This window comes from Leishmania infantum, chromosome 21 (assembly GCF_000002875.2).
Source record: "Leishmania infantum JPCM5 genome chromosome 21".
Classification (NCBI taxonomy): domain Eukaryota; phylum Euglenozoa; class Kinetoplastea; order Trypanosomatida; family Trypanosomatidae; genus Leishmania; species Leishmania infantum.
In genome coordinates, this window is record NC_009405.2 from 372,995 (window position 1) to 399,290 (window position 26,296).

General features: G+C 61.7%; 10 protein-coding genes across 10 annotated transcripts; all 10 read left to right on the plus strand.

Moving 5' to 3' along the window:
- Nucleotides 1–1,170: 1,170 nt before the first annotated feature.
- LINJ_21_1120 (putative aspartyl-tRNA synthetase) lies at nt 1,171–3,096 on the plus strand (the record flags this gene model as incomplete). The annotated part of the gene is made up of 1 exon (XM_003392409.1): nt 1,171–3,096. One exon carries the CDS (start codon nt 1,171–1,173, stop codon nt 3,094–3,096), a length of 1,926 nt encoding a protein of 641 aa, XP_003392457.1.
- Nucleotides 3,097–4,034: 938 nt separating this feature from the next.
- LINJ_21_1130 (hypothetical protein) lies at nt 4,035–5,312 on the plus strand (the record flags this gene model as incomplete). The annotated part of the gene is made up of 1 exon (XM_003392410.1): nt 4,035–5,312. One exon carries the CDS (start codon nt 4,035–4,037, stop codon nt 5,310–5,312), a length of 1,278 nt encoding a protein of 425 aa, XP_003392458.1.
- Nucleotides 5,313–5,780: 468 nt separating this feature from the next.
- Nucleotides 5,781–7,127, plus strand: LINJ_21_1140 (conserved hypothetical protein; the record flags this gene model as incomplete). Its single annotated transcript, XM_003392411.1, has 1 exon — nt 5,781–7,127. The coding sequence occupies one exon, from the start codon at nt 5,781–5,783 to the stop codon at nt 7,125–7,127; it is 1,347 nt and encodes a 448-aa protein (XP_003392459.1).
- Nucleotides 7,128–7,414: 287 nt separating this feature from the next.
- Nucleotides 7,415–8,557, plus strand: LINJ_21_1150 (conserved hypothetical protein; the record flags this gene model as incomplete). Its single annotated transcript, XM_003392412.1, has 1 exon — nt 7,415–8,557. One exon carries the CDS (start codon nt 7,415–7,417, stop codon nt 8,555–8,557), a length of 1,143 nt encoding a protein of 380 aa, XP_003392460.1.
- Nucleotides 8,558–9,299: 742 nt separating this feature from the next.
- LINJ_21_1160 (histone H2A) lies at nt 9,300–9,698 on the plus strand (the record flags this gene model as incomplete). The annotated part of the gene is made up of 1 exon (XM_003392413.1): nt 9,300–9,698. One exon carries the CDS (start codon nt 9,300–9,302, stop codon nt 9,696–9,698), a length of 399 nt encoding a protein of 132 aa, XP_003392461.1.
- A 629-nt stretch (nt 9,699–10,327) lies between these two features.
- On the plus strand, nt 10,328–10,726 carry LINJ_21_1170 (putative histone H2A; the record flags this gene model as incomplete). Its single annotated transcript, XM_003392414.1, has 1 exon — nt 10,328–10,726. One exon carries the CDS (start codon nt 10,328–10,330, stop codon nt 10,724–10,726), a length of 399 nt encoding a protein of 132 aa, XP_003392462.1.
- A 2,872-nt stretch (nt 10,727–13,598) lies between these two features.
- Nucleotides 13,599–14,603, plus strand: LINJ_21_1180 (conserved hypothetical protein; the record flags this gene model as incomplete). Its single annotated transcript, XM_003392415.1, has 1 exon — nt 13,599–14,603. One exon carries the CDS (start codon nt 13,599–13,601, stop codon nt 14,601–14,603), a length of 1,005 nt encoding a protein of 334 aa, XP_003392463.1.
- A 1,672-nt stretch (nt 14,604–16,275) lies between these two features.
- Nucleotides 16,276–17,568, plus strand: LINJ_21_1190 (conserved hypothetical protein; the record flags this gene model as incomplete). The annotated part of the gene is made up of 1 exon (XM_003392416.1): nt 16,276–17,568. One exon carries the CDS (start codon nt 16,276–16,278, stop codon nt 17,566–17,568), a length of 1,293 nt encoding a protein of 430 aa, XP_003392464.1.
- Nucleotides 17,569–18,858: 1,290 nt separating this feature from the next.
- On the plus strand, nt 18,859–23,190 carry LINJ_21_1200 (conserved hypothetical protein; the record flags this gene model as incomplete). The annotated part of the gene is made up of 1 exon (XM_003392417.1): nt 18,859–23,190. One exon carries the CDS (start codon nt 18,859–18,861, stop codon nt 23,188–23,190), a length of 4,332 nt encoding a protein of 1,443 aa, XP_003392465.1.
- A 777-nt stretch (nt 23,191–23,967) lies between these two features.
- LINJ_21_1210 (conserved hypothetical protein) lies at nt 23,968–26,256 on the plus strand (the record flags this gene model as incomplete). The annotated part of the gene is made up of 1 exon (XM_003392418.1): nt 23,968–26,256. One exon carries the CDS (start codon nt 23,968–23,970, stop codon nt 26,254–26,256), a length of 2,289 nt encoding a protein of 762 aa, XP_003392466.1.
- Nucleotides 26,257–26,296: the final 40 nt, after the last annotated feature.

The following is a 26,296-nucleotide window of genomic DNA, read 5'->3' on the forward strand; positions in this document are numbered from 1 at the left end:
AGGGGTCGGAGGGAGAGGGGGTGGCAGTGGAGGGGCGGTTGGACGTCACGTTGTGCGGCACTGAAGTGGGACTCACGTTGACGCAAGGAAAGGAGCGCATACGTTTTCACGGAACGGAATACGCGACCAGCAGATGTGCGCGCTTATTTTTCATTACCTCTGCGCTAGTCTGTCTTTGAGCCACCGAGCTCGAGCCTGTGCGCGTGCATATGCGTGTGCGTGTTTGCTATCGTGTCTGTCTCTCTAAGTGTGCGTGTGTGTGTGTGTGCATGCGTGTGCCGTCCCTCCCCCCTCATCTGCCCGCTCCCTCAGTCGCCGTATCGCAACGCGAGCACAAGACATGCAACACGAGCACCGTGAAAGGCGTGCATGTCGGTGGGGCGTGCTGGCACTTTAATGGATTCGGTGCGCGCACCCGCACACCCCCATTCCCTCTCGATAATATCTCTCGATGCCTTTGTGTGTGTGTGCGCGCTCTCTTTTTGGGATCCCCGCGCAGCACGCTTCCCGCACGCCGCATTCCGAGGCGCACGGACCCCGGACACATAGAGGAAGCATGACGTGTTGCCGACACCCAAGTCCCCTCTCGCCTCCCCCCCCATCCCTCCTCGACAGCCGCACGCCCTCACGCGCGCTCTCTGTGCCTATCTCACATGGGTGCACCGGCACCCCCACCGCCGCCACATCCCGCATCCGCGACTATCAGACCAGAACCGAACGCAAAGAGACGCGAACGCGCACGAGACGGAACCGCGGAACGAAGGAGGACTGTGCCGGCCAAGACGTGCCCCTTCTCCGATTTTCGCAGCATACGTCTTCCCCCACCTTTCGACACGCCTTTTCGCATGCTGCGTGTCCTCCGCTCCCCTCCCCCACGTCCACGCCATCGTTCTCGACTTCTCAGCTGCTGACGCTGCGCCATTTCGCTTCTCTCTCTGTCCTTCATCTCGTCCCCTCTCTATCATGTACCTTCGCCGTCGCACCAGCCCATACATGCGCGCAGACGCACACGCGTACGTGTCACGTCGACGGCTCAGCAGGAGAGTGTTGGCAGTCTCACCCCCGCTCCCCTCCCTATTACACCCCTCCCCATCCTTCCTGCGGGGCACACGTCACCTTCACGACGTGCTCTGAGGAAGTAGAGGAGCGATCAAGGTCCAACAGTGCGGGATGCTGCGGGTGTCGCTTTCGTCGTGCGTGCCATGTCGCCTGCGTGGCATTGCAAGGCCCACGTCCGGAATGGTGGCCGCGGTGGTCGTCGTTGCGTCTTCGTCAGCGGTGCCCGAGAGACGGACATCTCTCCCTGACTCACAGGTCTCCGCGCAGCGCTTCTGCAGTACGAGCGCCAGCGGCACCCAAGGTGCTTCCAGCATCAGTTCGCCTCATTGTTCCCCATCGTCTCCACCCTCTACCCCATCTGCTGCCCCGACGGAGGCAGCCACGTTGACTAACGGCGCCATCTCGGGAGGCGTCTGCGGCAGAACGTGCCTGACTGCACACGGCACCTCCATTGCCTCCCTCCGCGCTGCCTTTAACGGCAGCTGCGGTGAGAGTGGATGCGTTCGCGAAGGCGACGAGGTCACCGTGCGGGCTCGCTTAGAGCGGACGCGCGGCCGCGGCAGGCTTGCCTTTCTCCACCTCCGGCAGCCGCCGCTGGAGTCCGTGCAGGCAGTGTGCGAGGGCAAGGAGCTGACGAAGCAGGCGAGGAGCATTACGCCAGAGTCTATTGTCGATGTCACGGGCGTCGTGCGCCGCGCGGACACCCCTGTGCAGTCGACCACGTGCCGGGGGTGGGAGCTGCAGGTGACGGCGCTGCATGTCGTCAGCCAGGCGGCCGCCCCGCTACCGTTTCCGTATCACGACATTAACGCAAAGCTGGACACCCGCCTCAACCACCGCGTTATGGACCTCCGCACAGAAAAAATGATCGCGACGTCGCGGCTCGTGTCGGCCCTCGGGCAGAGCTTCCGCAACGAGCTTCTCGCACGCGATTTCATCGAGGTGCACACGCCGAAGCTGCTCGGGGCCGCGTCGGAGGGCGGCAGCAACGTGTTCCGGGTGGACTACTTTGAGCGCAAGGCGTACCTGGCGCAGTCACCGCAGCTGTACAAGCAGATGATGGTCATGGGCGACGCGATGCGGGTGTTTGAGGTCGGGCCGGTGTTTCGCGCCGAGAATAGTCTGACGCATCGGCACTTGACGGAGTTCGTTGGTCTCGATGGTGAGATGGTGGTCAAAGACAGTCACACAGAGGTGCTCGACGTGCTGGAGCCAGTCATGTGCGCTGTTCTGGCGCACCTCACACAGCAGCACGGCAACCTTATCGATGCTCTCTGGAAGCAGCAACAGCAGCAAGGGGAAGGACTGCAAAACGGCGGCGGTGATCCGCAACCTGCCACCGCTGCGGAGCCGCCTCGCTGTGGCAGTCGCGGTCACGCGCCGCGTGATGTGTGCTGCGAGGTAGCACTAGATCGCGTGACGTCCTTGGGGATCACCACAGACGCCTCTCCGACGACGCGGACACCGTTCAAAATCTCCGCGCAAGTTGATCCTTATCACGCTCGCGTGGGCGGAGACGGTAGTGGGTGCCGCGTGCTTCGCATGAGCTTCGCAAACGCGTCGCAGCTGCTGGCGGGCTGCGGCGGCGCAGGGGCCATGGCCGACTGCACACTGCCTGTTGAGGACTTTACGCTGCCGCAGGAGCGCCGCCTTGGCCAGCTCATAAAAGAGCGCTACGGGGTTGACCTCTACGTGATCGACAGCTTTCCTTCCTCTGCCAGGCCCTTTTACACGATGCCGGTGGACCCATCAACGCCGGACGGCCCAACGCGGAGCTACGATATGTACCTACGTGGGGAGGAGATCTGCAGCGGTGCACAGCGTGTCCATCAGATAGAGCTGCTGGAACAACGGCTGTCGGCGAAGAAGGTGGACAAGGTGAGCGTGAAGGACTACGTCGACTCCTTCCGCTACGGCGCGTGGCCACACGGCGGCTTCGGCCTGGGGCTCGAGCGCATTGCCCTCTTCTTCCTCGGCCTCGACGACATCCGGCAGGTGTCACTGTTCCCACGCGACCCGAAGCGGATCAGCCCGTGATGCCGCCCACCCTCCCGTCCCTTCTACCTCAGAGGAAAGGAGAGAGGCAAATGAGGTGATGGACTGAAGCAGTGCGTGCCCAGCCGTTTGGCGCTGTGACGCTTCGCCAACGCCCGCCTCGCACATGCACACCAACAGACTCAGAGGTGGATAGGGGAGTCGGCGGCGATGTCTGCGATCGTACGCTGTGTGTGTGTGCGGGTGTTTACGCCCTATTCTCTCTGCCCCTCGCCCCCCAACTCTTACACACATACACACACGCTTGTGCGCGCATGCACGAGTGTGCTCCACATCATCAGAAAAGGTAATCACCAAAAACGAACGAGGAGAACACGTGAGCCTCAGCCACGCCAAACCTCCCTCTCCACAGCAGCAGCACAAATCCAACCCGCTCGTCAAGTATTGTTGACGTGCGAGGAGATGACAAGGGGGCCTTGCCTGTGGAAAGATCGTTTCTCCCTTCCCGCTACCACCACCCCACTGCCAGGCCACGTGCAAGCAGGTGCGCGCACCGGTGATGGGCGATAACGATGTGCGTCTCGTTGTGTGAGCTTGAGCGGTGCGGGAGAGACCGAGGGAAGGGAGGTGGCTGAGGGGGAGGACTGCTCTTCCTTCCGGCCCATGCCGTGACAGCTGAGCTTGTGGAGGGGCGCTGTCGGACATCCATCTCTCCACCTTCATGTGTTTGCCACCGACGCACACCCCCTAGCGGTGCTGTAATCACCGTGCCACACCGTCTCTGCCCCCTTCCCAACACCACCAGTGACGACTTCGCCCCATCTCCCTACTGCATACTCCGTGCTTGCATTCTTTTCCCGCCTTATTGGTCATCTTCTCGGCGTGCGCACACCCTCTACAAGGGCTGCAGCACTGTGCATCTTCCAGGCCCGACACATAGACACCCGCGTGCAAACATTGGCACACGCACGCATCTATCGATGCTCAGCTTTCCGAGGCTGAGTGCGCTCCCGGCGCGGCGGTGCCGCACCACAGCCTTCCACGAAACGCCGCTTGCGTCCGCTGCGCGTTGTCATCGTCAGTGGGACAGTACCTTGGCGGCTTCCAACTGTGGCGGGATAGCCGCGGCACCAGCAGCACGTCGCGCTGATCCCTGTCTGGCAACCTCTTCTAGCTCCGTGCAGGCGCTCTCTAGCCACAGCTGCCCGACAGCAGCTGTTCTTGTCGACGCCAGCGACAGCGCGCTCGTGACGCTGCCCTACTGCCTTGCGGGTGTGCAGGAGAAGGTACGCGCCCATTTGCGGTCGCTGCTCGTCCAGCGCCTCCTTGCCCCCCTGCTCACCGAGTCCCTGGCAAACTTTTTTGGAGAGCAGGACAGCGAGGGCAGCAGTGACACGCATCCAGACCGAAGCGGCGACGCTGCAGCCATGACCTCCGCCGTTGTTCACAGTGTGACCCAATCACCGAGCGCTCTGCGCTACCTCGCCTTCTCGCACCAGCATCCGCAGCTCCGGCATCCTAGCTGGGCACCGCTGTGGGCAGCGAGTCCGTCGTCGAACACACCACTCTCTGCGGCGCCGCGCACCTCGCATGCAGAGCCGTACGCTGAGATACGCGCGGATGCCAAGCGGCCTGACGAGGCAGCGCCCGACGCCTTCGACGTCCACGTCACCCTCGTGGACCAAGACGCGGCAGAGGCACTTGTGCGACCTTGCCTCGGGGAATTGACACCTTTGCTGGGCTGCCGCGCGTGTGGCTCTTTCCGCGCCGTCACCACCGCCGCTCGCAATGCGGTGTCGGCGGCCTTCTCACCTTCTACTAAGGCGGAAGCCCCACCAGCCCAACTCTCTGCGCCATCGCCATCGCTGCCGCCTTCTTTGCCCGTCGTCACCTACTGGGAATGCTGCCGCGTAGACTCCTATATTCCATCCTATGTGCAGGTGCAGGCCGCCGTGCGCCATCTGCTTCTCCGACGGCGACCGACGGCCGACTACACTGCAAATGCGTGGCCAGCAGCGGCGGCAGCGTTAATGTCGGCGCCTCAGTTACCGCGAGCACGCCCCTTGGCGCTTGTTGCGGTGGTCGTACCAGACCACCTGACAGCCCTGTACTCAGAGTTTGTAGACATGCTTGAGCGGGAGAGCGGGCAGTGGATGCAGCATCAGCAGCATCAGCGGCGCGGCGCCACGTGTGGTGGGCCGGTGCATCTTCTTCTCTTCAACAGCAAAGGGCTGGCGCGAGAGTATGCCGTCGTGTAGAGGCTTTTGTGTGTGTGTGTGTGTGTGAGGGACAGGGCACATGCAGAGCTGCGGCTACTCACTGAACGCTTCGTCCGTTCGCCATCCGCCTCCTTGTTAACCTCCCTATCGTGCATTCTTTTTATGTTGTGTGTGTGTGCGTGTGAGAACTTCCTGCTTTGCATGTCCGTCTGCGTCCCCTGAGCGCATCTTCACCAAGGGCGTGCGCGGGTTCAACGATTGGAGAGAAGGCTCGCGAGACCGCAGCGCGATGCCCTCGCATTGGTGCGCGCGCGCTCGCTGTTTCTCGTTGAACATGCCCCGCACTTGAATGCGGACTCGCACGTACTGCGTCTTGCATGTGGGTGTTTCCACGTGTGCAGCCGTCCCAACACTCGCATCATCTTCGTTCCAGACGCTCTTAACCATCTCTCCCCCTCTCCCCGTCGGCGTGGCTACGCATACGTGAATGTGGACGCGTGCACTCAAATGGTTCTCCGCCACAGTGCGCCGTTGCCGAGGATGGTGACGTTCCCAGGCTGCACGCTGCACATCGCGGTTGATGCGGATCTGTCCGTCGACTTTGACCATCTCCTCTGCCCACCACACGAAGGCTCCAACTGCGTTGGTGTGTCCTCCGTGGCCCCGTCGGTGGCGCATGCAACGTTGTTTTCGAACCTTCCGCCCCGCACGCAGGTGCGGGGCGTGCGCCAGGTGAACGCCGTCTCGCAGACGGTGGTGCTGCGTTTAGCGTCCGGCGCCGGAGGCGCCGACAGCAATGGCGCAGTCACGCCTGCATCGACTTCAGCGCTGGCAAGAAACACGTACGTGGTGGTGGTGCTGGATGCACAGCAGGTGCCGCAGATGCTGTCGGCCGCGATGGCGCGCCGGTGTCCACCGCACTTGAGTGGCGCAGGGCCACTTGGCTGGTACCTCGACGCCGTCGTGGCAGGGTTGCAGCAGGCAAAGGAGGCAGAGGAGAACGACCCATGTAGCAGTGGCACCGTATCCGCGTTGACTGACAAGGACGTGAACAGCTCATGCGCGGACCAGCCTAGCACCACCGCGCGTACGCTCCCAGCTCGACGCCGCGGCGCTGACGGCGATGCCGTGCACATGTCGCTCATTGTTGTGCCGAACGCCACAGCTGCGTTGAGTGGGCTGAACAGCACGAACGTGAATGTGACAGGCACCGAGGCTGCCGCTCTCTTCAGCGCTGCCGTCGCGTGGAGCGCTACACGACGAGCGATAATGGAGGTCAGCGATGTGGAGGAGCCGCTCGCTGATCGCAATGCTTGCAGCGCGGCGGCAAGAAGGTCGCACGCTGTTCCGGTGGAATTGGACTTGTGCGCCACCGCTGCCCACGTCCAGCAGGCGACGCAGATGATCGCCGCACTGGGTAACAAGCTGCTCAAGGCGTGGCCCACCTCTGCGGCGGCTGCCGGTTCTACATCCCTGTTCGCCAGTGATTCAGCAAAGGCGAGAATCGCTGATGCCGCGGACGTGCGGCGCGACACACAGCGCAAGGTCATCCCAAGCGACTTTCACGCTCTGTACACCAGCATGCTCACAGAGGTGTCCTCCTTCTCGGAGCGAAAGACGATGGCGGCGGTGACAGCCTTCCCCACCATGTGCCACCTCTTGGAATACGTAGACAGTATCGCGGGGTCCGCACCAGGTGCTCAAGATGGCAGCAGCAGCGGCAGCGGCGGCGACGGCGATGTGGCCGTGCACGCTCCGTGTGCAGTGTACAGCACTAACTATGGCGAGCATCGCTCATGGAACGTGCTGAATAGTGCCATCATCGAGGCCCTCGTGACGGAGTACGAGCGCTAGAGCTGGGCTGTGGTGGCGTCGACAGGGAGGCGCATGGGTGTAGCCCCTCACCCCTTCTTTCCCTGCTGCAGTACACCTCTTCCCGCCCCTTTTGCTTTTCTCTCCAGCCTCTCTGCCGATGTGCAGCAGAGCGGCGTCTCTACCCCCTCCGCCCGCCGAACACACATACACATATATAGTCGGAGAGGAGGAGAGGAGTGCTACTATCGCTGGCGCTCCTTCACTGTGTAGAGACCACATGCTCCATCCAGTACCTGTGTAGCAAGCTCTGTGATTCCCGGCATGTGATGATGGGGTCCTGCCTACGTGTTTCCCTTTCTTCTGCCTTACATGCCCTTCCTGCGCCCCTACCCCTGCCCATCCCACCGGATCTACTCTGCCCTCGCTGTCCCTTCCGCGACGAAATACTTGCGGTATGCGTCTTTCTCTTTCTCACACACTGTATGTGTGGGCGCGTGCGCAGGGCACTTCCGACGTCACACACAACTCGACGTCTTCTCCCTCTTCTGTTTCTGTTTCCTCGCCTAGGTACCGATACACGTACGCACGGCCCGCGCTCCTCGCCCGTGCATCCTTTGCCTTTACAGCCCCCGTCTTCCCCCCTTCCTTTTCCACCGATGCCTGCTGCTGCTGCTGCTGCCTCGTCCGTGGAGCAGCGCCTTGCGCAACTGGTGCAGCGCTTTGATGTGATCGAGTCTGGCCTGAAGCACGTGCAGCAGCAGCTGCGGCACGGCGCCCCTGGTGGAGCCGCTGCCGGTGCGGCCTCCTCTGACGCGTCATTATGCCGTGCAAGCAGCACTGCCAAGGCACCAGCTGACCTGCCGGCGCTGCAGCCCGATCCGAAGGATCCGCTGGAGGTGGCGAGGCTGCGGCGCCATTGTGTGGACAGCGGGCTGCACTCCACCGAGTTCCTGTGGGTGCCGTCGAACTACTATCAGGAGAACCTGCAGTGGCGGCGCGACGCCCTGCGCGCGCCAACCATTCGTCACCTATGCAAGACAGTCTTGATGGAGAACACACATTGCACGAACAAAGACTGCGCGGATCGCAACAACTCGCGCTACTACCTTGTCGTGTACCAGTACGTGGACCGCTTCAACTCTGACATGGTCGGCCGCGCGATCCAAGAGCTGAACCCCGGTATGGGAAAGAAAAAATTCAACTTCCGGCTGGCTGATCCGGCAGAGGCGGAGAAGCTGACTGGGGTGCGCAGCGGCGCCGTTGCCCCGTTCGGCACTGCTATCCCGATTCCGGTGATCGTGAGCATCGGTATTACAAAGCTGGCGCCACCGACCTTCTACGTCGGCGGTGGCCACGTGGACTGCAAGTGCCGGCTCGACGCGGCGGAGTTCATCCGGGTGTCAAACGCGATCGTGGCCCCAATCAGCGTGCCTCTAACGGATGAGGAGCTTGAGCAGATTGCGGACTAAAAGTGGGCAGCAAAGACGCGCGCACAGAGGCGGTGGGGGAAGCGACACAGCAGTACGTGTGTTTCGATAAGAGATACGACGCCGCGGTCTTGTGCGTGTGCACGTGGAGCAGCTGAGTGCGGTGGCTGCTAACGACTCAGTGGAACGTGAGTGGCCCCTTGAATGCCCCCTCCCCCAAGCCACTCCACATGCTGCTCCCTCTCATGACCTCTGACTCACTTACAGACGACTTTTGCTTCCATGTACACCGTCCCCATGCAGAGAAGACGATGCGCGTGTCTGCGTAGAGGACTTGCCGCGTAGGGATTGGCCGCATTCCGCGACGGAGCAGGTCCCCCCCCCCATTCCCTTTACCCAAGCGCAGGGCATGCCTACGTGCAGACAAACACAGTAATGCGGACAGTGAAAGCCACCGTCATGCGTGCCGTCGAGGCACTCGTTCACAGACTACAAGAAAACAATGATCGTTACGCTGCGGCACGGCGGCGCTCCGCGGTGCAGCAGCAGCACTCTGCTATTGTGCTGCCCCTCCCTTTCTCTTGCACTCTCCCCATCTCTCCACACACACCACACTTTCGTTATGCCTTTTCATGCGTGCACATATGGCTCGTCGACGTGCACACTGACACACACACGTCCTCACACCGGCACGCCTCATTCTCTACCACAATCTGTACACAGCTTCATCGCTCTTCATCACCTCCTCCGACCCCACACCCCTTCCTCTTTCCTCTCCCCAACCATGGCTACTCCTCGCAGCGCCAAGAAGTCCGCCCGCAAGAGCGGCTCCAAGTCCGCGAAATGTGGTCTGATCTTCCCGGTGGGCCGCGTTGGCGGGATGATGCGCCACGGCCAGTACGCTCGCCGCATCGGTGTCTCTGGCGCCGTGTACCTGACAGCCGTGCTGGAGTACCTGACAGCGGAGCTGCTGGAGCTGTCCGTGAAGGCGGCCGCGCAGAGCGGGAAGAAGCGGTGCCGCCTGAACCCGCGCACCGTGATGCTGGCTGCGCGCCACGACGATGACATCAGCTCGCTTCTGAAGAACGTGACCTTGTCTCACAGCGGCGTTGTGCCGAACATCAGCAAGGCGATGGCGAAGAAGAAGGGCGGCAAGAAGGGCAAGGCGACACCGAGCGCGTAAGTCCTCCGGCCTGACAGCGCGCGAGCCGCTGTATGTGCGCGTGTGCGCGGCTTCCCACTGGGGCCAGCGATGAGGCGCATCATACCTCCATAGAGACCCTATCTTTTGTTTTCTGGGCTTCCCAGATGACCACTTGATTCCTTCCTTCCTTTGATTTGTTTCTCTCCTCCCCTCCGCAGAGGGTACGAGTCAGGGTAGGCTCGGAGAAAGCTTGCCGCATCCACGATGAGCCACGGCTGTCTCTCTCTCTCTCTTGACCGGGACAGGCTGTTGCCCAGTCACGCGTATCGGCGTGCACACCCGCTCTTGCGCCCTGCCCCACTATTCGTCGAATGATGCGCTACGCGCATGACAGGCGCTGCTGCAGCGCTGCTCCCTGCGGTTGCTGAGTGCGTACATGCCGTTGCTACTGATGTGTTTGCACTGCATCTCACCTCGCTCTCTTTGCGCATGCGCTTGCCCTTCCTCCCTCCTCGCGACCGTGTCGGTCCTCTCGCGCCGCTGTGGCGCAGCTCGCCGCCTTCCACTCCCCCAAACACACACGCTCATACGCTCATATAGCACTCGTGCGCACCGACACACCCACACCCCCTCCTCTCTCTCTTCTCCCCAACCTACCCATCGCAGCCATGGCTACTCCTCGCAGCGCCAAGAAGTCCGCCCGCAAGAGCGGCTCCAAGTCCGCGAAATGTGGTCTGATCTTCCCGGTGGGCCGCGTTGGCGGGATGATGCGCCACGGCCAGTACGCTCGCCGCATCGGTGTCTCTGGCGCCGTGTACCTGACAGCCGTGCTGGAGTACCTGACAGCGGAGCTGCTGGAGCTGTCCGTGAAGGCGGCCGCGCAGAGCGGGAAGAAGCGGTGCCGCCTGAACCCGCGCACCGTGATGCTGGCTGCGCGCCACGACGACGACATCAGCTCGCTTCTGAAGAACGTGACCTTGTCTCACAGCGGCGTTGTGCCGAACATCAGCAAGGCGATGGCGAAGAAGAAGGGCGGCAAGAAGGGCAAGGCGACACCGGGCGCTTAGATACCCTTTTGGAGGTTCTGTTGCCGCTGAGGAGAGCAGAGTCGCACTGGGAGTCGGGCGGGGAGGGGGACGTGCACGTTCTGGTGCGGACAGGTGTGGACAGCGGAGCAACCGGAAGTTTTTTGTGCAAGACGCACGTGCTCTGACGGCATCCGTGCCTTGTCTGTCGCTGTGTTGTGCCTCCCACTACCTCCCTCCCGTTTCCTTCCCCCCTCCCCCCCGCACATCTGGGTGCGCGTGCATGAGGAGGTTAGAAGCACGCACGTACATACCCAGGCATACGCACAGGCATGCGCAACGCGAGCCGACGCCCCCTTCTCCCTCCACCTATAGCGACACACATGCCCGCGAGAACGCATATATACAACTATCTACCTATATATTTATGCATATATATATATATACATATAGACAACGATGCACTCGGTGTGCTGCTTCTTCTTTTCCCTGCTTCCTCTTAAGTGCCCTCTGTGAGCTGCGGTGCTTCCTTTTTTTCTCCCACTCTCCTCCCTGAAATATTTCCGAAGTGTGCGCGTCATCTTCCCTTCCCCCCTCCCCTCGCACACCTCTCCCCTCCCCCTCCGGCTGGCTCCTTCTACACAGAGGTGATGGGGAGATGAGAGAACTGACAACGTGGTGGACAGAGGACGGAGGAGGGGTGGGGCCGGGGGGGGGTGGGGACGCAGGGGCAGAGTAGCAACAAAGTAGCGCAACGCTATGGCCAACAGCTATCGATGTGTCGTTCTTATAACGCATAGCGGATGCAAGCGGGAATCAGACTGGCAGCGCTGCGCCGGCGTCTCTTTCCCCTTCTTCGTGTCCACGCTGCGAACGCTTTGGGGGCGACACGGGACAAGACGTGAAGAAAACACGCTGGAGTTGCCCAGCCGATGCCACGCCTGAAAGCCATCCCTTATTTTCTTCTGCGCGTGCGTGTGTGTGCGTGTGTGCGTGTGCTCTCCCCCCGTCCGCGATGGCGTCATATTTTTTCTCTCGGCTTTCCTTTCGCACCACTGCCTCCCATGTTCGCCGTTGTGACTGCGCAATGCACTTCGCTAGCCCTCCTTCCCTTGTCCTTCTCTCGCTCTTTTCATCCACTGATTCCCCTGCCCTTCACCCTCCCCCCTCCGACCATATCGGCTGCTGCTGCTGCTGCTGCTCATGCGATTAACTCACGCAAACGCGTCTTCTCCTCCTTCAGGAAGCCACCGAGCAAGTTGCCTTGTTCTCGCCCCCCTTCGCGAATTCGCCGCCCCTCTCTCCCATACCCCCTGCTTCCTTCCTTCTCTGCTGACGTCTTCGCTGCAGCCAGCGAGCAAGCAACAAGCTCAAGCAAGGAGGAACACGAATGCGTGTTGAAGCCGCACTGATCGGTCAGAAGTGAAGAGGCTGCCAAGTCAGCCCTGCCTGCTGCCGCCACCCTCCCTCGACCCGCCTCCCCTCAACGGCTATCCCTCAGCACCTAGCAAAACATGCATAGACGCGCGACATTCATAATTATACACGCAAACGCCTCATGCTACGGCATGAGGTGCGCCTACGAGCGGTGAATGAGGCCACATCCCCGTCTCTCGTCTTTTCCTCTCCCGCTGCTGGCACGTGTGAGATCAGCCCCCACCCCCTCCGCTACGAAGAGAAGGCGTTTGCCTTGCCAGGGGGTGGTGCCCAGAGAGCGGGTTTGTGGCCCCTCCGATGTGGGCAGGGCCACGCGTGCGTCGGCGCCGTCCTCCCCTGTGCTCCTCACGGGGCTCTTTTATGTTCCTCTGTCGCACACCTCAGCCGAGAAGTCCGATGGGCGCTTGTCTGCTCTGCTCTCCTCCCCCTCCCCACCGCGCTGCTTCGCACGGCACAAGTGCTTTGCCCTCTTGTGGGCGGCCTCCGCCATGCGTGTCGGGTCGGCTTCCGGCCGCGGCGTTCGGGTATGCAAACACAGACATGTGTATGTGTGCGCGGTAGCTCTCTTCCACCCCCTCCCTCCTATGCTGGGGAGGATGCCACCTGCTTTCATGGCCTTGTCTGCCCGTTCAAGGCAGTCCCACCCTGACCAGCCTCCATCACGTCCGCCACCGGGTGCGATACGGCGGATGAGAGGAGGGGGTGGGCCCTGCGCCGTCACCGACTTCGTCAAACAGATAAGCAGCGATTCCGCAAAGGCGGCGCGCAGCGGTCCGCTTCCTCCCTCCGCCCCTACCGGGCGACGCCCACAACAGGCCAGAGAACGGGGGGGGGGGAGGGGACGGGTCGAGACCCGGCACCGCCCCAACTCACTCTAAACTGCCTTCTTCTCTTCCTTCCCACCGACTCTCTCTCTCTCTGATCTCACATCAGCGAGGGCAGGAGCTGGCCACCCATGCACAGACGCGTCGGTGCATGCGTCGGGGACACCTCGTGCATGGGTACGTGTGTCTGAGTTTTCGCTCCTCCTGTTGTGCGACGTCCAAGCACCCCTGCGGTGAGGGAAGAGGAGGAGAAAGTAAGGGGAGCGTGTTCGATGCCTTGTTCGCTCTCTTCCCTTATCCGAGTAGATGTTTTCACGTGTACATGTATGCATGTGTATGCCACTTGCTTCTCTCTTTCTCTCCTCTTCCTCTCCCACCCCACACACATACGTTATCCTTGCACACTCCACTATCCTGCACCCCCAACTCCTTTCACTGCTGCGGCGGTGGGTTTGCCCTGCCAACTCGCCGATGTACAACGGCGGCGCGTCCATAACTACGGTGATGTGACTACCGCGGAGTAGACGAGCATCAAGTTTGTGCGCTCGCATTGTGTGTGGTCCGTCCTTTTCGCTACCGCTCTGCTCGGCACTCACTCACTCACACTGTTTATTGGTTTTGGTGTTCGTAGCTGGCCTTGTTCGCTTCCAGGCATGTCGTTCTCTCTCGAGTCGCCGCTGCGCACGCTCTTCGGGGCGGTGGAGAAGAATTACCCGCAGTACCATGACCACCTCGCGCAGGCGCACAAGATGGCGCACCGGGCCTTCAAGGAGCTGGACAGGGCGTCGCCTTATATCGCCAAGGCGGCCAGCTACGCCTCCATCGCTACGGAGCAGGCTGCCAGGTTTAAGTTGGATGAGCTCGGTCCGATGCTGCTCGGCCTCGCACTCTGCTTCTTCGGCGGCTCCTACACAATGCTGATCGCTGTCGTCGAGACAGTGCACCTGCTGTGTTGGGAGGATCTCAAGCACTCCTTTCAGGTGCTATACCACAACTACGAGCGGGCAGCGGAGCAGAACCGCAAGGACCACTGCATCGACGCCGATGGCGAATGCGTGACAGATGCGCAGGAGGTGTGCGACACCGACCTGCTCTCTCGTAAAGCTGCATTGTTCCTCAAGTCGGTGGACATTGAAGCTGCTGAGGCGGCGGGCCGCACCATTGGCGCTGCAGCCATGTCGGTGATTGCGGCGCTGCGTGTGAAGCTTGCCCGGTCGCTTGCACTCGGCGGATCGCTGGCGAGTATGGCGATGGCTTATATCCCGCTGGAGGCAACGCTGAAGGACGCGCTGCCAGTGGAGCACAAGAAGTGGTCCGGCGTCATCGCGAAAACGGCGGCTAACGTGATCGCCATGACGCTGGCGTCCATGATGTGCGGTGCCATTGGCATGATGCACTGCTGCATCCGTGGCGCGCACATGTTTGTACAGCACGCCGTACATATCGCGAATGGTCACGGGCTACTGGAGGCCGACATAACGCTGGAAAGCCCCAAGGCGAAGGCGCTGGCTGCCATGGTCGCATCGATGGGGCTTCTCTGGCAGGTGACGCACACCGATGCGAACCCCTTCCCGATCAACATCTTTCTCCTGCCCTTTACGGTGGCCGAGTACGTGCTATTCTTTGTCGTGAACGGCTTCCTCTTCGCTACTTTGTAGTGGGGGTGGGCCCGGTAAGCACGAGAGCAGCCGAAGACCACGAAAAGCAGAGGAAGGGGGGCATGCTTGTGTCTGCGTGTGCGTGATGATGATACACATGACATGCCCTCCTCCCGTGCACTTGTTCACCTCCGCCTTTCCTGCCCTTTCCTGCCCTTTCCCTCCTCGTCCTGTTCCTCCTGTCCGTCGGTCTTCTCCGAGGGTGTGTCGCCATGTCCGTGCGCCTTTTTCTGTCGTTAGATTTTGTGCTCGTTGACTTCTCCCTCTTTCCTCTCGCTTCCGATGGCGGCGCACGTGCGTCCTCCACCACTCCTGTCTTCTCCTCTCCGCCCTTCTCTGCATCCGCACCACCTTCCAGATGAGGGCTGCCTCATTGAAATCGAAGGGAAGACAAGGCCATGTGCGTGGATCAGTGACACACACACACACACACACACACACACGTATGCGTCGCCTTGGGGAGCGTGGTATTATCATTAGAAAAATGGTGCGTATAATCGCGGGTTGCGAAGGTGGAATCAAGCAACAGGGCAACAGCAACAATGCGGATTGTCGTGATGATGCTTGGCCGTTCTTCCACGGTCATCATCATCACCGCCGCCTCTCCTCCCCTCCTTTCGTCATCTGGACAGCTAGACAGGCACGGACACACATTAGCGCGCGTGTGCGAGTCTTTCTTGAAAGAATGGCGTTGCACACAAGCCGTAATGTGCGCCCAACTCTGGTTTTGTGTGTGGGGGTGGGTGGGTGAGGGCAAAGAAGCCATCGCTACACCCACACCGACACACACACACACACACACAGATTCGAGCCGGTACATGTGTGGTTGTGTTGGTGGTCGTCGTGAGAGCGCACCGATGCGCTCGCCCAGCTCTTCCTCCCCCCGCATTCCCCCCTTCGTGGAGCTCTAACAATAACACAGGCAACACGCACCAGGAGAGAGAGGTTCACGACTCAAAAGTTGGTAGTGACGAAGCCACTCCCCTCTCTCTTCTCAGCCACTGATGTAGCGCGATGAACACCATCGGCGCTGCGGACTCTGCAAAGGTGGCAGCAAGGCTGCCCCTCCACCCCCTTTCTTCTCTCTCGCACGTCTCGTGTTGTACGGGACGTGCAAGGAAGTCGCACGCGCATGTCAGGGTGCACGTGTGTGCTTGTATCTGCGTGCCCCCTCGTGCTGCGGTACTCTTCATCACCTCGTCGCTCTTTCTCTCTCTGCACATTTTCTCTTTTTCTCGACCACCACCACCACCGCGTTGCTCTTCATCTCTCTCACACACCCTCGCGATGACGCCGCCGTCATTCTTGCCGCCATTCTTACCGTCGGTACTGCAGCACCGTCTGCGTGCACGCACATCAACGTCCCCGTGACCCGTGCCTCTCTTCACCTCTGGCGTCGGCTGTGTGCGCACTGAAGAGGAGCAGGAAGGAAGAGAACGACTGAAAGGCACAGAGACCGAGCTTTCAACAACTGAGGAACACTCCGGTGGCTTTCATCATCGCCGCTCATCCCCCACCCATCTTGCATCTGCAATGGTGGCTGCACTAGCTGCCTTGGGATCACGCACCTCTACGATCGTACCGCACACACGCACGCGCGCACTCACGGGCACCTGTGCCCACGATGAGCGCCACTCCGTCGAATGTTCTGCTGGGCCTCTTCGACGGCTACATGTCCCACAAACGCGATCGACTCACCTCTGAAACCAAATTAGGTGGCACACCGACGTATTTTCCGCCATTAAGTGACGCGGACAAGGCGCAGATACGTCGCTGGACGAGCTGCGGTGTCTGTGGCCATGCTATGAGCCTCCTTACCCAGGCGTACAGCCCGCTGCCAACAGCATCGGCGAGCCGTCCGCACCACCGCATGATGTACGTGTTTGCCTGTAACTCTGGCTACTGCTCTCGGCAGCCGACGAGCAGCATGGTGGCCTTTAGCGTGCAGGTGGATCAGGAGGATGAACAGGCGCTCGCCGAGAACTCCGAGGAAGAGGAAAAAGACGAGGTGATTGAGACCGGTCCACTGCTGCCGTCGGAGCTGCCCGAGGCCGTACTGCCGCCATGCTACGTCTACATCGATGCGGAGCCGTCAAAGGAGGTTGTGATGCCGACGGATATCGAGCGTGAGCTTATCAAGATGGCGGAGGAGAACGCGCGGAGCACCGTCACAGATGAAGAGCTGCAGCAGCTGGAGCAGACGGTAGACCTGAAGAACAAGAAAACGGACTACTACTACGAGAAGTTCCGCTCACGGGTTGCTCGAGCGCCGAATCAAGTACTGCGCTACTACGAGCGCACCGTGGCAGCAGCAGCAGCCACATCTGCGTCGTTGCGCGCGAAGGACGTCAAACCGATCTTCATGAACCCGGACAAGGTGAAAGCCATGGTCACCATCCCTGCATGCGCCTGCTGCGGCTCTGCGCAGACAGCGGAGCTGCAGGTGATGCCGACATCCCTGTACTACCTGCACGTCAGCGAGTACACTGCACTCGCGCGTGCAGACGCAGCCGCCATGGCGGCTCCTGCAGGGGCGCCGGCAGCAGCCAGCACACAAGGCAATGCAGTCGACAAGCAGTTACCTGTCGCATCGCACAGCGCATCTACGACGGCGTGCAAGGCATCTGCGTCGTCCGGGGCCGCCACTGGCACTGAAAAGGCGATTCCTGCTAATGTTGATGACGGCTGCGACTTTGGAACCATCACGGTGTACGTGTGCGCGAAGGACTGCGCGGCGCGGCAGCATGGCGTGGTATTGCGTCGCGAGACCCTGTGCGTGGAGGAAGCCCCCACCATGCGAGACGAGGAGCGTGCAGGGAAGGCAGACGCTGCCAAGGCCGTTACCGACGGTGTCACACACAAGTTAACGCTAAGAGAGCTCCTGCACGGAAACGGGGAGGGCGACGAGGACATGGAGGATGATGATGAGGGCCACATCGATGATGAGGCGGTGCCGACGGCGTAAGGCATCGGGTGTGCATGGGAAGACGAAGAGAAGGGCGTGCCAAGAGAGACCTGAGGTGTGGTGGATGCTGCACCCCTGCCCTACTCGTCCCCCTCGTCCCTTTCCTTGCTGTATACGAATCACTGCACCACGCACGTTTCCGTCTGTCTGTGCGCACTCGCCTGCCCCCCTCTTCAGGCAGAGAATTTCCGCACCATTTCGTTTAAACACAATACACACATCACGGCTTTCTACGCCACCACCCGCGACTCCTGGAAAGGTATGGCTCCAGTTGACCTCCGTCCCCCTGCATCAGACACGGGCGAGACACGTCGCCGTCTTCTCCGAGTGCTCGAAGACCAGCTCCCCCCCCCAACACGCATGCACACTGACAAGGGTGCCTATCAACTCCCACGGGCTCCCTTTGCTAGTCTTCCTACCCGCTACTGCGGCAGCGCGTGACGGAGGCCAAAGCCAAAGGTCCGCCACCGCCGTCTCGAGCACTGCGCTCCATCTTGGCCATTACCCTCTAATCTACCACCATTCGCGTCTGCTTCTGCACACCCTCCTTCTATACCACATACATCTATCGATTGCTCCCATGATGCCCGTGTCGTGCGGCGCACATTTTGGTCTCTGGCCATGCTGGTGACCGCTACGACCTGCTGGTGCTGCTGTAGCAGTCGTCGCTGCAAGAGAAGTAAGGGCAGCAGGAAGAGAAGGGGAGGGTACACGTCTTCCAACAAGGCGCAGCCAGCTCCACATGTGCTGCTGGCACCCTCCTATCCTAACCCAGTGGACGCATCGGCGAAGCGCACGAAACGAAACGCTACTCTCTTTCTCTGTATCTCTCTCTCTCTGTGCCGGTTGAAACACGGGTGACGGGCGCCTATTCTCCCTCTCCGCTGCGCACGAGTCCGGCACATTGGCCTCGCTTCCCTCCTTTATCTTTCACTGGCGGAGGAAGTACACACGCACGACGCATATCTGCGCTGGCCTCTCGAACTCTTTTCGTCTCCCTCTATTCGCACGTGGTTTGAGCGCGGTCGCGTTCACTGCGAACCTTTCCTCTGCCTGTCTGCCTGCCTGTCTCGTATCGAACTCTCAAAGGGCGCGCGACGAGCGACGAGGCGCGCAGACGGAGCAACAGAGAAGAGGCTCATCCAACTCGGTGGGGCCGTCTTGCCAACGCCGCACACAGTACCCCCTCAGGGGGGAGGGCACGTGCGCTTTATTTGATCATCGCGGACACAAGTGAGGGAGAGATTACAAGGTGCGTACGCAAGACCAGAGCGCACGCACACGCACGCTATGCCGTCCTCGTCCTCGTCGACGACGCACCGCTCGGAGGGCGTCCGCAGCTCTGAGCGACTCTCCGGCTCTCACTCTTCTTTGTCTGCTTCGCATGGCCGTCCAACCATCGGCCCATCGCCGCGTGGCGACCGCGCCATTGGCGCACAGACTCCACGCTCTGTCGAGTTTACGGAGGTGCCACACGCGGAGATGGAGGAGAAAGATACATACAGCAGCAGCCGCACCAGCTCCAACGGCAGCCGGCTGCGTCGCTCCTGCGATGGTAATAGCGGCCATGTCCATCGCTACGCAGTGTCGGAGTCGTCGAACTGTAGCAGTTGCTTCGAGATGCTTGAACACGTGCCAGAGAACGACAGTCACCACAGAGCAGAGACGAGCGTGACGCACGGCACTGTAACGTGCCATATGTCCCCCATGCTGCCACCGCGATCCGGTGCGCGGGTGGGCGAGGCAGCGTGCTGTGATATCCGCTCAACCTGCTCGAGCCCCGCTCCTGCTGCCTCCGTAACCGTTGGTGGCACCGGTGGGTCTTCGCGGCCATCTTCCTCCTGTCCCTCGCCTGCTGCGAGCTCGTCGCTGACGACGCCGAAGCGGGTGGACGGCGCTTTCACGGGCGCTCACAGCTCTGCCGCGCAGCCGCCGGACTCGGCGGCGCCCTTCTCCAACGATTCGCTTGCTGCTTTGTCCACGGAGCAGATGGAGGCGGCACTCCAGCTGTACGTGGAGAAGGGTGGCGTTTACACGAATGAGGTCACCTCAGCGCTCCAGGCACTGCCGTGGTGTGCCGCGACCTCGGCGCACGCTTCGCCGGTCTCCAGCGTCGCTGACACGTCTGCAGCGGACACGGGCGAGGAGGCAGAGCAGCATTTGGTCGATCCGGAGGTCTGGCTTGGCGCTGTGGCTGCAGCGACTGCCTCCGCAGTAGCAGTAGCCGAGAACGACGAGCAAGCAAGTGTGACTGCGCCGTCTGTTGCCACGCGCATCGCTTCAGCGGGAGTCCTACACAAGACACAAGGGCGACACAGCACGCTCGAAGAGGTCTCCACGATGATAATGCAGCCTTCGAATCTCGCCGACCCGTCTGCCCCTGTTCCCGTTGAACGAACAGTGGAGAAACGACGCAGCTCGGCTGACTCTTCGAGTGAACTTGCCGCCGTTGGCGGTGCTGCGACCGACAGCGACTTTGCTGACCATGAGGCAGACCGTGGCCCAGGGCGAAGCTCAGCCGTTGTCTCTCCGGTGGACAGTCGCTCCCATCTCCGCGGCGATGATAGCAATGACAGCACACCGAGGGTAAACAGTGTCAACGGCCATCATGTATCCACTGATCGCAAGCTGGCCTACGGTGACGTCAACGACGACTCCACAGAGCGCCCAGCACGTGGGGAGCGCTCCCCCTCTTTTCCACAGCTGACGCGACGCCACCGATCAGGCTCTGCGCAGCAGCAGCGACTGCCCGTGCCCAGTTTTATGAGCAACACCCGACCACTACGAAGCTCCCCTTTATACTCTTCCGTGTCGCCGATGCAGCGCTCTGTGGATGACCAACAACGGTCTCCTGCAACCGCGGCAGCGTCCTCGCCGGTGTGTGTCACGAAAGACGCGACGGAGACCGCCGCTCCCCCGGCTGCGTCGGTGTTCGATACAGTCTTTGCTGGAACCGCAGGCATGCACGCCCTTTTCCAGCTGTGCCTGCGGACACCCCTGGCGACGGCCTCCGCGACGATGAGGGTTAGCGACTGGTACGCGCTCCTGGACCAGCTGCGGCACAATGGGTGCCACAAGCTGCCACCGCAGCCAATCCTCGACGACGTCGCCCGCACCATCGCGCACACAATGCAGTCTGAAGGGCATTCAGGCGGGCTGACTTTGAGCGATTTCGCCCGCGTTATACAGTGCCAGCTGAAGGAGGTGAGGGTCGACATGACATCGCCGCTTCCTCGAAATGTCCCCGCCGGCGACGAGACGGCGTCGCGGCAGGAGGTGGCGCTGCACTTCCCACAACACCCCAGGTATACGGTCACTGTACCGACATCTGCAGCATTATCATCACAGTCACCCTCGTTTCCATCGAGACGCAGCAGCCGGCGCAGCTCGCAGACGAAGCTGACACCGGTGACTGACAGCGGCCAGTGGCGTGTGCTGCCGACGTGGTGCATGGCGCTTGCCGGTCTCTTTCCGCTAGAGATGTCGAAGGTGTGCCCTGTGCCCGTGGTGCGCTACCTGCGCAGCGTCGGGCTGATTCGCGCGGTGCTCGAGGCCATCACGCAGCGCCTGCAGATCGAGGTGGGGGCAATCCCTGAATGCGTAGCACCTATATCGAGCGCGGCCAGCAAGGAAGCAGAGAACCCGTCCGAAGGCGCAGCGGTGGAGAGCCTTGTGCTGTCAGCGTCATGTGAGGGATCTGGAGGGAGCAGATCGGTGAGCAACCTGCTCGCTCGGAGCGGCGCCTCTGCCGGTGCCCGCCCCGCCATCTCGGTCGTCGTCACTGAGAAGGCTGTTGGCGACAGTGGCGGCAGAAATGGGACATGGAATGAGCAGCCGATTTGGGGATCTGCGACGGCGGGCAATTACCGCAGGAGGGTAAAGCGCCGTAAAAGGGGCGCTGCCACGAACATGGTGGCAACCCCAGAGAGGGCAGGAAGCGACTGTGCGATAGTCGCCTCGAACCCGCAGGGGGCGAGCAGCGGTAGCAGCTGTCCCAAGGCGGGCACCACTGCCTCCGCCAGTAGTGATACCTTCAAGTCGCACTACCTCGATCAGCGTCCCCTCGATGAGATCAGCATCTCCGTCGTGGCGCGGGCCAAGGCGCGCCGTCTCATGGACACGCTCCGGCGCCATACTGTCCCGATCAACCGCTACGAGTGCTTCGCGCGTGTGGAGCAGGAGGATGAGCCAGTGCGGCAGGCGCTGTGCTTTGTGTCTCGGGAGGAGCTGAAGGCGACCTTCAGCAGCGACGGTGGCGAGGACAGCGATGCAGACTCGGACGCGATGCCCGACATGATTGCCGCTCTGACGTACCACCCAGGGGAGGAGACAGAGGCGAGCCTAGTTGGGACGGCCGCGAAGGACGGCGGTGGCGTAGACGTGGACCAGACACGCTCCGCTCTGCCGCCTCCAACGCTGTCGCGCACGTCTACCCCCAACGTTCTGCCCACCGTCATCATGGGTGCCACGCGTGCTTCAATGCACGCCGGCGGGCGGGCCTCGTCCGTCACCACATCCCGGGTGGCTTCCGCCGGCAGCGCAGTGAGGCCACCGCCGCCCGTGCCTTGTATGTTCCGCATGAGCGGCGTGCTCCCCACCGCACTTCACCGAAAACAGGAGGAGGCTCTGGTGAGTCGACTCAGCAAACCCGTCTGCGACCCTGCCGCGATGAGTCTGCGTGTGACCTCTAAGGAAAATGGCTACACGTCCTGTCACGCTGCGGACACCACAACAGCCATAGGCGCATCCGACTCAGCATCTGCGAACGCCAAGGCGATTGAAGACCGCCCGACTCGTTTAGCGCGATCACGGCGTCCCTCTGGGTCAGCCGCCCAGCGCCACTACCGGTCCCACCTGCATCCGACGGATCGAGAGTCGTCCGATGACACAGTTTCGCGCAGTGGCCCAGCTGCGCCATCGCGGAATGGTTTCCGCCGGCGGCGCGGCCGCCCATCCTCATCGCGGACGGATCGATGCTACGCCTCCTTGTGCCCCGGTCGCCAGCATCAGCTGTCATCGTTGTTGGCGGCCAACACGGACAGCGGCGGCGCCTGCACGTCGCAGCCGACAGAGGGGCAAAACCGCAGTTTCTCTTTCTTCGACGTTCCTTACGTTCTTGCGGCGGCGCCGCTGTCGTCATCGGCCGCGGCGGCGGCTGCCGCGCAAGTGATCGGCGGCGGTGCGCCATCCGCATCATCATCGGGTGTAGCGATTCCGCCGCAGCCGCCGGCCCTGCGTCGACAGGCAGGCCACCGTATCGCGTCACGAGGTGCCCCTTGTGGCGCCTCGAGGGCGGGCTCCGCAGCGCCGCTTCGTGCCAAGGCGAAGGACGAGCCCGCAGACGGTCGGCGAGCTGGGAACATCCCAAACAACGCTGTTCTCAAGCTGGCGCGGCGCGGCTTGCGCTCTAGAAGGTCAACTCCCCGACGCTCGAGTGATGCCCCACCGCGCGACCGAAGTGCCGTTGATGCACGTGGGGAGGAGAACAGTAGCAGGCCAAAAGCGGCCGATGCCGCAGCTGCCGCACACCCACCGGCTGCTCCCCCGCAGCCGCACATCTCCCTCTACGAGCGACGCCTTTGTCGACAGCTTCAACGTGCATACTCCAACGAACACATCTAACACCGCACGAACTGAGATGACGGAGAAGGGTGAGGGAGGGGGGGTGAGAGAAGGCGTACCGATGTGGTCGCATCTCAGGACGCCTGCAACATGCAGAGAGAGAGAGAAAGGGGTGGGGCGAAGGATGCGCGAACGGCAGAGACTGTCGGGAGGAGGGGGTGGGGCGAGCAGCCGTTGCGATCCCGCAATCATTTCACCCCTCATCGTCCGCCGCCCAGTTGCCCCTCGCCGTTTTCTCGTTCTCCTTATATCCCCTCACTGTGAAACAAACAAGAGGGTACTGCGACTGTGTGTGGTGTCTCACGCAATCACCCCCCTCCCCCTTCCACGCACACGCGCATGCAGCGAGGCCAGCACACCGCGCACCTTTCTTGCCTGCCCTTTTCTGGATGTACAGTTCTTGACACCGCGAATGTTCGGCCACGCATGCGGGCACGCACAAGGCACAGTGTTGCTGAGCAAGAAGCACACGCGCAGGGCATTGGCGGTTTCTTGTGTTTCCTTTTTTTTACCTGTGCGTGTGTGTGTGTGTGTGTGTGCGCACATCTGCACATCTGCGTATTTGCCCTTTCCCTTCTTTTTCAACGTGTACCCCTCCCCCCTCTTCCTCCTCCTCCTTACTGGACTTTTACAATGTCCACGTATTCCAAAACGCTTCTCTCCGGCCCTCAAGGTTGTGGCTGCTGATGCGGGGCGACTGCACCGCTCTTTGGCCGCTATCATGCTCAGGACAGCCACTGCTTCCTCCTCGGGCGCTATGATTTTGCATGCGTGTCTATGTGTCTGTGTGCTTGTGCCTTTTTTCTCCATCTCGTCTGCGGTCGATCCCTGCACGTTCTCAACTCGCCACACTGCACCGTGTGCGCACTGCACAGTCTAAAGGGCATACCAACAGTTGCTAGACATATGCCGCTGCATCCATATCCCCTATCGGGCGTGACGCCTCTCTCTCTCTTGCAACAACTACAGCGAAGGCCATGCGGCGGCAGTGCTAGTTCGTGGCTGCTCCGGCGGCTGCCGCTGCAGCGACGGTGCGAGGCACGAGTGGAGGTGCAGCGACGCAGCTTTGCCACCTGCGACATGCAACTTTCGCGCTCTTCGCCAGCGCCGCCGTCGTCATCGTCATCGCTGCTATCTACCACGATGCAGGCGAAGGATGTCGTGACGCGCCTTGGTCCGAGCGAGCGCCTTCCCGGGCTGCGCGGCGTGTTTCTCACAAAGCCGATAAAAAAGTTTCACCCCATCGAGGTACTACCCACCGCTGCTTCTGCCGCCGCGACCACCACGACTGCCGCCACAGCTGACAGCAGCGCAGAGCGGCCGGACGCTCCTCGCAGCTCGACATCCGCCATCGTCTCACAGGCCCCACCGCTTGTGCTGAACTTGGCCTTTGCTCCTCGACACAGCATCTCGCTGCGCCGCTTTCTGGCCCTTCGGCACATGTTCAGCACATCTGCCTACCTGCACGTGACGACAGAGGATGGCTGGTACTTGGTTGCGCCGAGCTCCGCGGCACCCCTCTGCCCCGACGTCACTGGCCTGCAGGCGTGGTGCTGTCGCCATCATCACCGATACCTCAAGCATGCCTCCACCGCCGTCAAGGCGGCCACATCGTCGACCACGCCATCGTCGCGAGCGGCCCGCTGCAGCACGCATACAGAGATAACCAAGCTGGAGGCAGCGCTGGACAACGGCGAGGAGCTCAGCGAGGAGCAGCTGCAGAGGCTGGCGGCGCAGGAGAAGGCGTCCTTTGCGCACACGCCAGAAAGCGAGGAGGCGGATATGGATGATCACACCGATGGGACCGACGACATGCCTGCTGTACATGAACCGCGCGACTCAGTTAGTCGGAAGACCGCATCACCCACCGCAGAAACTCTCCGGGAGCGCTCCGCTGGTGCTCCAGCATCCGCTTTCGGATTGTCACCGCCGGAGTTGAGGACGCCACCGCCGCTCATCTCCGAGGCACACCTCTTCGACATTAACGACGGCGTCGCGTGGCCACTGCCGCCGTCCGACGACTTGGCCAACCACGAGTACTGGAAGAGCCATCGCCAACGCATGGCGCTATACGAGAGCACCGGCGATGCAGACGCCTCCGAGCAGCGCGAAGCGCTCCTGGCGACTCTCCGCGCCGACCCGGAGATAGCGCAGAAACTGTCGTCTGAGCAGGAGCTGTACACTGCCGCCGAGGCGCTCTTTCAGGCGCTGAAGCACAAGGCCAACGTGACCCTGAACGTAGACGCCGACACCGGCCTTCTCACGCTCGTCCCGCTGCGGGATCTGCACGCTGGCGAAGAGCTCCTTCTCCACTACGGCCGCGAGTGGTGGACTGGGCGACTGCTCTTCTCGCTGCTCTTGTCCATATCAGACGCCGAGATGCCGCAGATCCGGTGGATCGAGCAGCTGTTTGATCACGCCGTAGACAGGAACGAGCCTTTCCCACTGCTCATCGTGGCACATGAGCAGCGCAAGCGGCCTCGGCGAGGCTGTTCAAGGGGACCAAAGGTTTGCAAGGGCCTCAAGAGCGAATCCAGCGGCGACGGCGACGAGCGGCAGCAGCAGTCAACACAGTGTGCGCCGCTGACGAAGCCTCACGGTGACTCTGCTGAGACATCTTCTACCACCGCCATGACGGCAGAGCTGCCCATGTCTCAACGCAAGCTGGGTCGTGCCGTTCTATACAATACCGTCACACGTAAGAGAGCGACCGACGCCGCCGTGCTCGCCTTCGCGGTTCGGCGGAGCTGCATTGAGCAGGGCTTCCTGAGTCGCCTTCTGGTCGGCGACGCGGCGGGCGGGGCCGAACCGGTGTTTCAACTCTCCGAGCCAGACAAAGAGGTACCCATGCGAGTGCTGCGACGCGTGCTGCTGGCGTCTCTTCGCGGCATGACGGCGAGCGCACAGAGAACCGTTCCACACAAGGACGAGAACGCCCCTGCCGTGGCGGGTTCGGCCGTCGCGGATACCGCCGCTGCTGTCGTCGACCAGGGCGCACCACCACAGACAAGTGCTAACACCGGCGGTGACGGTGATGATGGGGACGACGCTGTCTTCAGCGTCTAGCGCAAGAGACGTGTGTGAAAAGGCGGTTTGGAGTGAGCGA